The sequence below is a fragment of the Opisthocomus hoazin genome, chromosome 4 (assembly GCF_030867145.1).
Source record: "Opisthocomus hoazin isolate bOpiHoa1 chromosome 4, bOpiHoa1.hap1, whole genome shotgun sequence".
Classification (NCBI taxonomy): domain Eukaryota; kingdom Metazoa; phylum Chordata; class Aves; order Opisthocomiformes; family Opisthocomidae; genus Opisthocomus; species Opisthocomus hoazin.
In genome coordinates this window covers 66,164,436-66,175,636 of record NC_134417.1, presented here as the reverse complement: position 1 = coordinate 66,175,636, position 11,201 = coordinate 66,164,436, and the positions used below count along the sequence as shown (strand labels likewise).

At 61.9% G+C, this 11,201-nt stretch overlaps 1 protein-coding gene and 1 long non-coding RNA gene across 3 annotated transcripts in view; one reads left to right on the top strand and one right to left on the bottom strand.

Moving 5' to 3' along the window:
• The window catches only part of DLX6 (distal-less homeobox 6), a 4,423-nt gene extending 284 nt beyond the window's left edge, over positions 1-4,139 (top strand). Inside the window, exons 1-3 of the mRNA XM_075417469.1 lie at positions 1-185; positions 1,056-1,249; positions 3,007-4,139. The exon at positions 1-185 is cut by the window's left edge and continues 284 nt beyond it. Of these exons, the coding sequence (XP_075273584.1) occupies positions 1-185; positions 1,056-1,249; positions 3,007-3,258 (631 nt within the window). The 3' untranslated portion in view covers positions 3,259-4,139. The remainder of the gene's footprint in view (positions 186-1,055; positions 1,250-3,006) is intronic.
• LOC142361054 (uncharacterized) overlaps positions 1-6,503 on the bottom strand; it is a 55,226-nt gene extending 48,723 nt beyond the window's left edge. Inside the window, exon 1 of one of the 2 annotated variants that reach the window (XR_012763586.1) lies at positions 6,405-6,503. This is a non-coding gene — a long non-coding RNA (uncharacterized LOC142361054). Of the gene's footprint in view, positions 1-4,893; positions 5,044-6,404 lie in introns of those variants that run through there. The other variant, XR_012763585.1, reaches the window with a different exon arrangement.
• Positions 6,504-11,201: the final 4,698 nt, after the last annotated feature.

The window sequence follows — 11,201 nt, the reverse complement described above, 5'->3', positions numbered from 1 at the left end:
CGCCGCCGGCTCGCACCCCCACCACCAGCACCACCACCACGGATCGCCCTACTCCGGCACCGCCGGCTCCTACAACCACCGCTCGCTGGCCGCCTACCCCTACGTGAGCCACTCGCAGCACAGCCCCTACCTACAGTCCTACCACGGCGGCGGCGCGGCCGGACAGACGCGGGCGGACGACGCAGGTGAGGCGGCGGCACCCATCCCCTCCACCCGCTGCCCGCTTCTGCCTCCCCGGCCCCGGCAGAACGACCCCCGCCGCGCCCCCCCACCCCCCCCAGCTCCACCGCAGGCCCCGCGTTTTGGAGGGAATGGGGGGGGGGCGGGTCGCTGGTTCCCGCGGGCCTGCTGCTCCCGGAGCTGGCGGAGGGGCCGCCGCGCCCCCCCCACCCCCCCTCTCCCCCGGCGGCTGCCCGGGCCGGGCACCGGCGCCTCCCGCTCCCCCCGCGGCCGGCGGGCAGGGGGCTGAGCAGGGGGCTCCTTTGTTACGGCGGGACCGGCTTTCGGCAGAATTCCTGCTAACACCTGAGGAGTGAAAGTTTCCGGGCGAGCGGGTCGCGTTCCGCGCGGGGGCCGGGTGATTTATGGGGGGTTTTTTATTTTTTTTTTTTTTAATTGCAGGGAGCCGGTTTGTCCGTATTCATCCGGAGGGGGGCTAAGGGGGGGCGGGGGGGGGGGCGAAAGCATTGTTGGAAGTCTCGGACTGGTGATTCACCGACCACCGAACTGGCGACACGGAGCCGACAGGCTGGGTGAAGCCCGGCCGGCCCTGCAGCCCGGCATCCCTCCGCCGAGCCAGCGCTGCACTCGAGTTATCATTATTATTATTTTTAATATCACGATTCCCCCACCCTCCGCCCCCCGGGGGGGGGGGGGAAGGCAGCGTTCCCGCCGTGCCCGGACGGCTGTGGGTTTGTTTTATTATTATTTTTTCCTCCTGGTAGCAGCGGCGTGCGCTGTTCCCGACCCGGAGCCCGCGTGTCCACGCCGGCGTCAAGCCGGCTCCCGGGTGCCGCCGAGCAGGGGGGGTCTCAGCTGCCTTGTTTCCCTTGCAGATCAGCAAAAAACCACGGTGATCGAAAACGGCGAAATCAGGTTCAACGGGAAAGGGAAGAAGATTCGGAAGCCTCGAACCATCTACTCCAGCCTGCAGCTCCAGGCTCTGAACCACCGCTTTCAGCAGACCCAGTACCTGGCGCTTCCAGAGCGAGCCGAGCTGGCGGCCTCATTAGGGCTCACCCAGACGCAGGTAATTTACCGGGCACCCACCGTCACCGAGACCCGCGGCGCTCCCCAGGCGTTCCGGCCTCCGCGGGGGAGGCCACGCACAGGGGCTCGGTGCGGCGGGGGAGGCCACGCACAGGGTCTCGGTGCGGCGGGACTCACCCGGCCCCGAGCTGACGGAGCCCGGTCCACCGCCGGAGGAGCCGAACGCGCCCTGCCCGCGGCTGCCTTGGCGAGCAAACGCTCCCTTTCGATGCCACGCGTGAACGTTTTCAACTCGCCCGTGTTTTGGGACCGTTCCGGCGCCGGGATGCGGCTGCCCGGCCCCGAACGGGAGAGCGAAACAAAGGCGAGGAACCGCTGGGCCCGAGGTAGAGCCGAAGGCAGAGCGGAGCTGCCCGGTAGCGGCCCAGGGGTAGCGGGGCAGCGGGAAGGCGTTGGGAAGCGCTCTGTGCCACCGGCAGCGCGGTCACCCCCGGGGTCCAACGCGAAGGCGGCGGTGACCCTTGGGCGAAACGCAGGAAAGGCGATAAAAGATGTGGAGATCACAGACAGCCGCGTACGGAATTACGGCAGGTTAAGCCACGGCGGAACGTGGCTGGGGTGGCGGTGCCGCTCTGCCGGGTCTGCTGGGAAGACCCGTGAGGCACCGCCGGCCCCAGGCTGGGGGCTGCGGGGAAGCGCGCGGGCAGGTGGGATCTCTCCGGGCGAAACGCAAACGCGTGGATTTACGAGCTTGACAAATAACTCCAGGGTTTTGTCACTGCCATTGATAACAGTCGCCTCCAGCCAGCGATTCTTAAATACTCGGCAAGCGTTAATCGGGGGAACAGACCCGAAGGTTTCACCAGTGGGATGCTAGCATCCCCGGCTCGCGCTCTGCCCCTCCGCTCTCTCGCTCTTCCTCCCGCACGCACAGACTGGGGGGGGGGGGCCCGATCCTGCGCCTGCAGCCAGCCAAGCACCCCCGCTTGTGCCCTGACATTGCGCCTGCGAGGTCCAGCACACGCGTGGCAGTGGCTTCCTTTGTTTGATTTTAAGAAATAGATGTGTACAGGAGCCTCACATAGGTAGGATTTCTCTGACAATTCTGATCTGCCCGGGGGGGGCCCGATCCTTGCACACCTTGCACACCTGGCTGAGAGCAGGCTCCCTCCTCGGCAGCTCTGCTGGGCTGGGAGCAGGATGCGACCCAAAGCCATCCTGATAGCCAACCACTCTCCGAGAAAAGGGAATTTTCCTTTCTTTAAAGACATCTTTGAAACTAAAGCCACAGTCCTGCCTCCTTTGGGCCACCCCCCCGTCACCTCAGCAAGGACCGCTCTATCGTGCGTGTTTTCGGGTGCGCGAATTCCTCGTTCAGGCGCCCTTTGTCCATCGGCTCCTGTCTCCCGGCACAAAACCAGATGATTGCCCGTGTCTGACAACAAACGATCAACCGACCTCCGAAAGTCTGAGCGAGGCGTTACAGCAGGAGAGCTCGGAGCCCCTGCTCCGTTTCGCCTCCGCCAATCTGGCCTGCCCAGGGGAAGGAACCTTCCAGGTTACGACCCGCATCCCTCTCGCTTCCCAGCGCCGCCCTGCCTCTCCCGCTGTCCCCAGCCGCACCCGGAGCCCGGGAGCGGCCCCAGCGACCCCTCCTTCCCCTCTCCCCATCCCCCAGCTCGGTGCTCGGGCCCTGGCGACCTCCTCCGAGAGCAAACCCAACAGCCCCCGGGGGTCTCCCCCGCCGAGCCCCGGGTGCCAACGGCAGCTTAACGCCCGCTGCGTTTCGCTTCACAGGTGAAGATCTGGTTTCAGAACAAGCGCTCCAAATTCAAGAAGCTACTGAAACAGGGCAGCAATCCCCACGAGAGCGACCCCCTGCCCGGCTCCGCCGCCCTCTCCCCTCGCTCTCCGGCTCTGCCTCCGGTCTGGGACGTTTCAGCTTCTGCCAAGGGAGTCAATATGCCTCCCAACAGCTACATGCCTGGCTATTCTCACTGGTATTCTTCTCCACATCAAGACACAATGCAGAGACCACAAATGATGTGAATTGTCCAAGAGAAATAATCTCCCAAGAACGCCTCGTCTCGACATGGCAAGAAGTTCCCCCGCTTTGCCAAGCCGTGCCAGCTAACAGGCTCTGTGTGAACTTGTAGATGCGGCAAAGAGACAGAGTGGCTTTACTTTGTTTTATTTTTTTTAAGTAACCTCAACGATTGATCTTGAACAGAAAGACACAATTTTCATTCTGGCGCACAGAAGACACTTCTCTTTAGGATATTTTCCTTTGGACTCCAAGGCACCAGCCTCTTTCTCTGTGGAGTATACGTCAAAACAAACTTTCTACAGACTTTGCCCACAAGAAGAACCTGAATCTACCACGGCAGCCGTTTTTACTTGTTTAATGAGCTAAGGACGTTACGTGATGAAAGAGAGACTAGTCAAAGCTCCTTCATTTTTATTCACCAAATCCGGACTGGGGAAAAAAAAAAATAATGGAAGAGAGAAGAAGGGATATAAAGAAAAAAATAATAAGGGGGAGGGGGGGAAGGATGGGAACTGATTGAAAGTGAAAACGTACTGTAAGATTAAAACATTACCACGAAGCAAAACCTGCATGCTTTCTCAACACGCGACGGGCTGCGGCTCAACAGGAAGCACCATCTCCCACGCCAAGAGCCCCCCGCACCCGCACAACACCCGCACACGGCCGGACAGACTCCCGGGGACGAGCAGGACAGACCGAGCGAGGGATGGGCGGCCGGACCCCCCGCCGCGGCCCGGGGAAGGGGGGGGTCGGCGCTGCCCGGCGCAGGCTCGCCCGCCGGGCCGGAGGGACCTTTCCCCCGAGCAACCTTTCTGTATATATTGTTGAATTTTAGTTGTACATATACTTTGTATGGTTTTGTCTTCTTTCATATCTAGAGTAAAAGCCACGAAACGCCCGCCTGGCTCCGGTTTCTCTCCCCCTTAGCGGCTCCCACCCCCGGCCCGGGCAGCCGGACCACGTCCCCCCGCTCTCCCGCAGCCACCGTGACCTGAGCCCGCATCTGCCCGCCAAGGCAGAAGGGTCGGTGGGAGGGGGGGCGGGGGAGCCGGTGGTTCGGTCCGTTGGAAGGCCACGACCCTGACGGGAGACGTCGGTACCGCACGGACGAGCCCGGCAGAAGCTCCCCACCGCCTGGCCGCTTCTGCTGCCGTCCCTCGGCTCCGCCGCCCCGCCGAGCCCAGCCTTCTCGCCGAGGCGAAGCTCGGAGCCCTGCCTGCCTTCCCGGAGGCTGGAGGCTCCCAATTATTAAGAAAGGAGGCGCCCTCCTTTGTTGTTTTTTTGTTGTTGTTTTTTTGTTATTTAAAGAACAGAGCATGCAAGCCGAGGAACGTTTTGCAAAGCCCCGAGAGGTGCCCGGGCACACAACCGCCCAGCCAGCCGCAGCCTCACCAGCTCGTGGAAAGCACAGCAACTACTGACAATGACAAGCCCTTTCCTCGTCCAAGCTGGGTGCCCCATACTGCGAGAATTAATGGCTAGAGACCTGGGCATCCTTCAAATTATGAACCTTGAAACCACTGAGCCATTTATCAGAAGTCAATAGAGATCCTCAGAGTGCTCCATATAATGACAGCTACACACAGTCGTGCAAAAGGACAGTCACTATAATTAGACACAAAGCAAAGACTACTTACCAATATACCAGTTTTTTGGGGGGTGTTTTTTTGGTTTTTTTTTTTTTTGAGCAACTTCCACGCTCAGTCTGTCTTCAGAGTGGTTTAAAACCGATCAGTCTTGTCATTTTCTACCATTCGTATTGTTACATTAGGAAAAATGTTTTCTTTTCTTTTTTTCCCCTTCCCACTGTGAAACTTTGGGTTCAGAGCTCCCCAGGATCAATTCTGAACAAAGCCTCCAGCTGCAGTGCCATCCAATTTGAAGCAGACATTGGGGACAATTTAAGGTTTTTATCCACAAGAAGGTTTTTTTCCATTCTCTTAAATGCAGCCATAATTAGAGTAATTTTTCATGTAGCCCGCTGATTACAGCGTTTTTACCGTCAAAGATAATTACCTGTAATTTTCTTCCACTTTTAATACTAAAAAGCCATCTTTATTTAGATTCAGGAACAGGAAAGGCGAAACAAAAGAGGAAAATTATTCTGTTATTCATACACAAATTGCAGAGACGTAGGGCCTAAAATTGAAAATTAACCAAAATTATAATGCTGAAAAGAATGGAAGAGGCTTCAGAAGTACAGCTGGTAGCGGGGCTCACTGAATTATTCAAACGACACTGGGGAGAAAGCTACCGTACACTTAAACCAACAGCGCTCGCGTGCGAGTGCGGGCACCCTTCAGAAACCCCTGCTTTACCCCCCCCCCCCCCCCCAAGGCGGCCCCTGTGCCCAGGTGAGCGACCCCCGGGGAGCACAGCCCGGCGCGTCCCGGCCCCCGCAGCCGCCTTCACCCCGAGTGGGGACCGCGGTGGCGGGCGGGCCCCCCTCCCCGCGCAGGGGGGCGAGGGGGGGTGGGGGTGGGAGGGGGGCTCGCTGCGTCGCGTGGGCTTTCGGGGGGCTCGGTAGTGCCGGCGCGGGTGCCGGCGCGGGAAGCCTCTTGGTGCGCCGCGCCCTCCTCTCCCACGAGTGACTTCTCAGGTAGGGTTGAGTAAAGCCCAGCCACCCAGCAAGCGAGCGAGCAAACGGATCAGAATAATTGATAAGGTAATAATAAGGTAATAATCAGGTGATAACAAAGCAGCCCGGCAGCTCGGCGGAGCGGGGGAAGGTGCGGGAGCGGACGGCTCCCACTCGCGGGGCGGCGGCCCCGGGAGACTCTCGTGAAACAGCGTCATCTATGGATGGAGCGGCGGCGGCTGCCCACGCCGGGCCCGCCGAACCGGGTCCGCCGCCGCGGGGAGAGAGCCGCGCTGCCCCGACGGGGCCGGCCCCGGGGCTCTCACGGCTCCCGCCGGCCGCCCCTCCGGGAGCGGGGTGGGGGCTCCCAGTCCAGCGTCCGCCCCCCCATCCCCGGGAGCACCGGGGGGCGCGGAGCTGTCGGGGTCCGTCCCGGTGAGGGGAACAGCCGGCGTACGGGGGGGGGGCCGCGAAAGCGGGGGACCGAGCAACTACGGGGCGCGCCTCGAAGGGGAAGGCGCGGAGCAGCCAGAAACCGACCCCGAGACCCGAGCGAGCCCCAAAACTTACCCCCTGTGCGAGTCCGCTAAGCAGGGACCGGGGTCTAGAAATCTACACCGCACAGAAGCGGTGAAGAATATTTTTCTGAGTCTCAGGGCAGAAGCTCTTTCTCTATATTCTTGGTTGAGTGAGCACATCCAGGTGTGAAATTGTTTGCACACCCCAGCACCTCTTATATTGCCAGCAAAATTAGCTGTTATTACTGTCACTGTTTAGTGATGGTTAGCTTGATAAAAAAAAAAAAAAAAAACTGCTGTAATCAAGACCTGGCGCATCTTTGCAAATTACAGATAATTGTAAACGTCCAGATTATGATAATAGCATCCTAATCCAGCCTGCAATATAATTATTACAGAGTGTTACATCTGAAACTGTCCAGTAGGGCTAATTCAGCCATTATTTAGACCCTATTTTTGCACCGCAAATGGGTTGCTGAGTTGAAAATGTACGATTGTAATTTCACGGGGCACTCAATGAGTAATGGTATAGGGAGAGAAAAATACAAAAGTGAAATGCGAACAGTAGCGATCAAATCAAACTCTGAAGGACAAAAGACTGTTTGATTCGTAGGGAACGAGAGGAGCGGGAACTCAGAACAGAGCAAATCCGTGCTCCGCAGCGCTGCGCGCCCGAACCCCGAGGACGTGCGGGCAGGGGCCGACGCTGAGGGCTCCCGCCTGCCTCCCCCCCCCCACCCCCCACCCCTCCCCCCCCGGTTCGGCTCTGCCCGGCGGGCTCTCCCCGGGCTCCCCAAAAGCGGGCTCGCCCCTATCGTGGGCCTCCCCCCGCAGCCTAGGGAGCCCCGCAACCGGGCGGGGCGGGGCAACGCCGGGGTCCCCCCTCCGCGGGAGGCTGCGGAGCCGGCGGGCTGCTGCGCTCCCGCGCTGGACCAGTCGCCGGGGGTCCTTCAGGAAATTATCACAGGAACGGCTCAATTGTAATTAATTAACCAAAAGAGCTGGCTAACAGGACTACCTGCGGCTAGCGAGGTGAACTCCTCGGGCTAGCTCGCTTTCGACCCCCGACGAGCTTTTATTAACCCTGGGCGCGAAACACGCAAACCCGCTTCGGTTTTAATGGGCCGGATCATCAACGGGGCGGGTGGGGGGGCCTTGCTAGCCTCCCGCAGCCTTCCTCTGCAAGCTTCCCTCGGCGGGAATGAATAAAAATAACGCGCAGGAAGGGAAACGAAAGCCCGGCGGGTATGGCGGGGCGAAAGCCCCGCAATTCGCGTCCTGCGGTTGGCTCGGCGGAGGTGCGGGGTGCCCCTCTTTCCCGAGGTGGGTGGCGGGCCGGCCCCGCGGCCGGGCGGGCGATGCCGCTGCGGAGCGCGGAGCCAGGTCGGGATCTGGCCCCGGCGAGGGCTCGCTTGACCCCCGGCTGAGGTCTGGGCAGTCTCTGCGGGGTGCCGAAGGGCAGGCGGCGGCGGGAGGAGGGCGAGGAGCCGCCCCCGGGCTGAGCGCTGGGTCGGCCGCAGCTCCCGGCCGGGCCGGCTCCCCGCACCTCGCCCGGAGGGGAACGGGGGGGGGGGGGGGCCTGGGGGGTTTACCCGCGGCCTTGAAGGTCGTGTCCGTGGAAGGCGTTCACACGGACACGCGGGGCGTGGGCTCACGTCGGGATTTATCGCGTCCTTATTGCTGGCAGATAAGGCATTGCTTATCCTCCCAAACCGCGGGTGAACAGACGGCACCGCCGAGCAAAGGGCAGAAACGCTTAACTGATGCAACACAGATTCTCCCTAAAAAGAAAAAAGAAGAGAGAGAGAAAGGGAGGCTCAGTGTAAACTCCGCGTTCCCATTTTCACGGCTCTTGTCTGACCTATAAAACAGGTTATTGCGTTACTGCAGGCAGCCGCTCAAATGACTTGAAACCGAGAAGCGGGGCTTCTCACCCCCCCTCACACCCTCCCCCCTCGACTTTCCCCGAGCAATAGATCTCCTTTCCGTAATCCACAGCCGAACCACCTAAACCCTGTCAGTCGCAAAACTGCGTGGTAGGAATCTTTAATGGGCGCCACGTGTGGTGCGCGTTTTGGGGGACAGCGCTGCCGGCGGCGGAGCGGATTTGGGGGGGGACACGACACACATCCCGAGGGGAGCGAGCGGGCGACAGAAATGCCCGAGGAGCGGGCGGCCCTGCCGCAGTGACAGGTTGGAGGGGGTGGGGTTTTTTTGTGTTTTTTTGTGGGTTTGTTTTTTTTTTGTGTGTTTTGTTTTTTTTTTTTTTAATTGTGGTTTTTTTGTGTTTTGTTTTTTTTCCCTCCAGGGAGGAGGAGGAGGAGGAGGAGGACGAGGAGGAGGAGGAGGAGGAGGAGGAGGAGGAGGAGAGCGAGCGGCCTGTCGAGGCGGCAGCGCTCCCCCGGGCGGAGGCTCTTCCCCCGCGGGGCGATGCGGGGACGGCCGGGCGGGGGGCGGCGGAGGGCTCGCCGGGGGGACGGGGCAAGGTGCTCCCCCCGGTGCCCGTCGCTGGGGGAGGCGGGCAGCCCGCTGCCCGCGTGTCGGGGTGAGAGGGGGTTGCGGGTGCGCGACCCTCCCGCGGGCGAGCGCCCCGTGGGAGCGGATCTGCTGCGGGTGGGAGAGCCGCGGCGGTGCGGGCGGTGGCAGGAGTGCTGGGTGCGGGGCGGCCGGGCCTGCAGGCTGCTCTCCGTGCGTGTGTGTGTGTCTGTCTGTCTGCCTGTCTGTGTGTCAGGCCCTGTGGCTCAGCCCTGGAGCCGCTCGGCACCCACAGGAATGCGGCTCCTCTCGGCTCCCCGAGCTGCCCCGGCTCCACATGGAAGTGGCCGCCAGGAAAAGAGGAGGGAGGGGTGGAGGGGGGGGAAAAAAGCCCCGAGCCAGCAGTCTGTCGAGCCCGAACTCGGCGTCAGACAAAGGACGGTTCATCCCATTCCTTTCCCGGGGAAGCAAGGCGGGGGGGCCCGGAGAAGCCGGGCGGGGAGCGGCGCTGGGTGCTCCCGCCTGTGTGGGCGGGGGGGGTGCAGGAGCATCCCCCCGCCCGCGGCTCTCACGCAGGGGCGGGTGGCTGCGGACCCCGGGGGTGCACCGGAGGGGCTCCGGCAAGAAGCATTTCCCAACCGGGCCTGGCTACCCTCTCCCGGAAAGGGGTGCCGGGCTCTCCCCGGCCACCCCGAACTGGGAGGGGGAAAAATAAAGCGGGGAGAAACGGAGCCGAGCTGAGCCGGCTGGCTGGGGGGGGCGCGGATTCCCACTCCCGCCCGCCGCCCTGCCTGCCGGCACCCCGCCTCCCCGGAGCCGTTCCTGCGCCGGCCGCCCGGGCCCCCCCCGGCCCCCGCAGGTTACCGTAACCGCACAGCCCCGCGGCAGCTCCTCAGGGGGAAGGGCGGGCGGACAGACCTGGGAAACAGACTTCCATCTCCTGCATCCAAGCCTTTCTGCAAAGGCAAGGGACCTTGGAGGGGAGAATCTCTTACTGCAGGTTGAGAAAAAAAATGTTAACGCTTGTCTAGAGGGAAAGGAGGGAAAGAACGGAAGAAAATGAAAAATAAAAAGGTCTTTTTTTTTTTTTTTTTTCTTCCTCGAGGTGCGTGTTAGCAGCAGAGACAAAGCCGAGGTTTTCGGGAGCCCCGGAGTCGCGGGAAGTCCCTGAAACCTTGCAAGCGGAGCCAGCAGGAGCCGGTCGCCAGAGTCGCCGAGCGGCCGCCGGGAGCGGGCACGGGTGGGCAGCCGGCGGCGACCCCCGCCGCCCCGTCTCCGGCACCCACGCACCCCTCCCCGACGTGCAGGAGCAGCTTTACCCAACAAACTGGTCTATTGTACTGCAAGCCGTTTACCAACCCCCAAACCTGTTACAAAACAGCAAACCCGGGCTCCTCGCTTCGGGGAGAAAAAACACGCGCGGAACATGGCACGCGGGAGCGGGGGGAGAAGAGAGGAGGGGGAGGGCGGCGGGGAGGAAGGCTGGAGACAGGTAAGCGTGCCCGGGGTCGGAGGGCGCCTTCTCGGGCCTCCTCTCCCCCCGGCCCTGCCAGCGCTCTCCCCGCCGTCCCACGGGTGACAGCGAGTGGTTCTTATCTCGGGGGTCCTTCAAGCGACGCCTTTGCCACCTTCGCTGCTGCCGCCTTACCCCCCCACGGCCCCCATTTCCCACCGCGGCTCCCCGCTCCCCATTCCCCTCCCACCCCCCCGACGGCCGGGGAGAGGGGGAGGCCCCCGCGGGATCGCGTGCCGCCGTGGGGGCCCCGCGGGCCGGTGGCTGCCGGGGAGAACCCGAGGTTCTGCCGGGATAGGGTCCCACGCCGGGTGCGCGGGCTCCTCGCCGGAGCCGTGTCCCCGTCCCCTTCCCGGACCACCGGGTCGCGCTAGCAGTGGCTCCGCCGCCCGGCTTTTTCCCGAAATCGTGTGGATAGAGATAAAAAAATAAAATAATAGAAGTACCTCCGCGAAGTCCCTCCTTTAGCCGGAGCCTCCGCAGGCTTTTACCAGGAGCAAGGGGAGCGGGGCCCTCTTTTTATCCTTTTCTCATATTTAGTGGCTCCCTTTGACGGAAACGTAATTTGTATAATTAGCCGAGCGCACACGGGCGACTGATGGGCTGTCGAATGTGCAGCTCTCGACGCTAATTGCTCTCGGGAAAGGATTCAGGGCGGCTTAAGGCGAGAGATTTGCTTCCTAGCGTTAGGACGGGCAGCTTTCCCTTCAGCTTAAATCCCCGAGCGGGAAAGGTGGACGCGGTCCTGCCAAAGCCCCTGTTCCGTCGGGGGGACAGCGCTGCCGCCCATCGCCTTGCCCGTGGGGACCCACGAGGGTCAGATCCTGCCCACACGCCCGGGCTGCGGTGGCAGGGCACGGC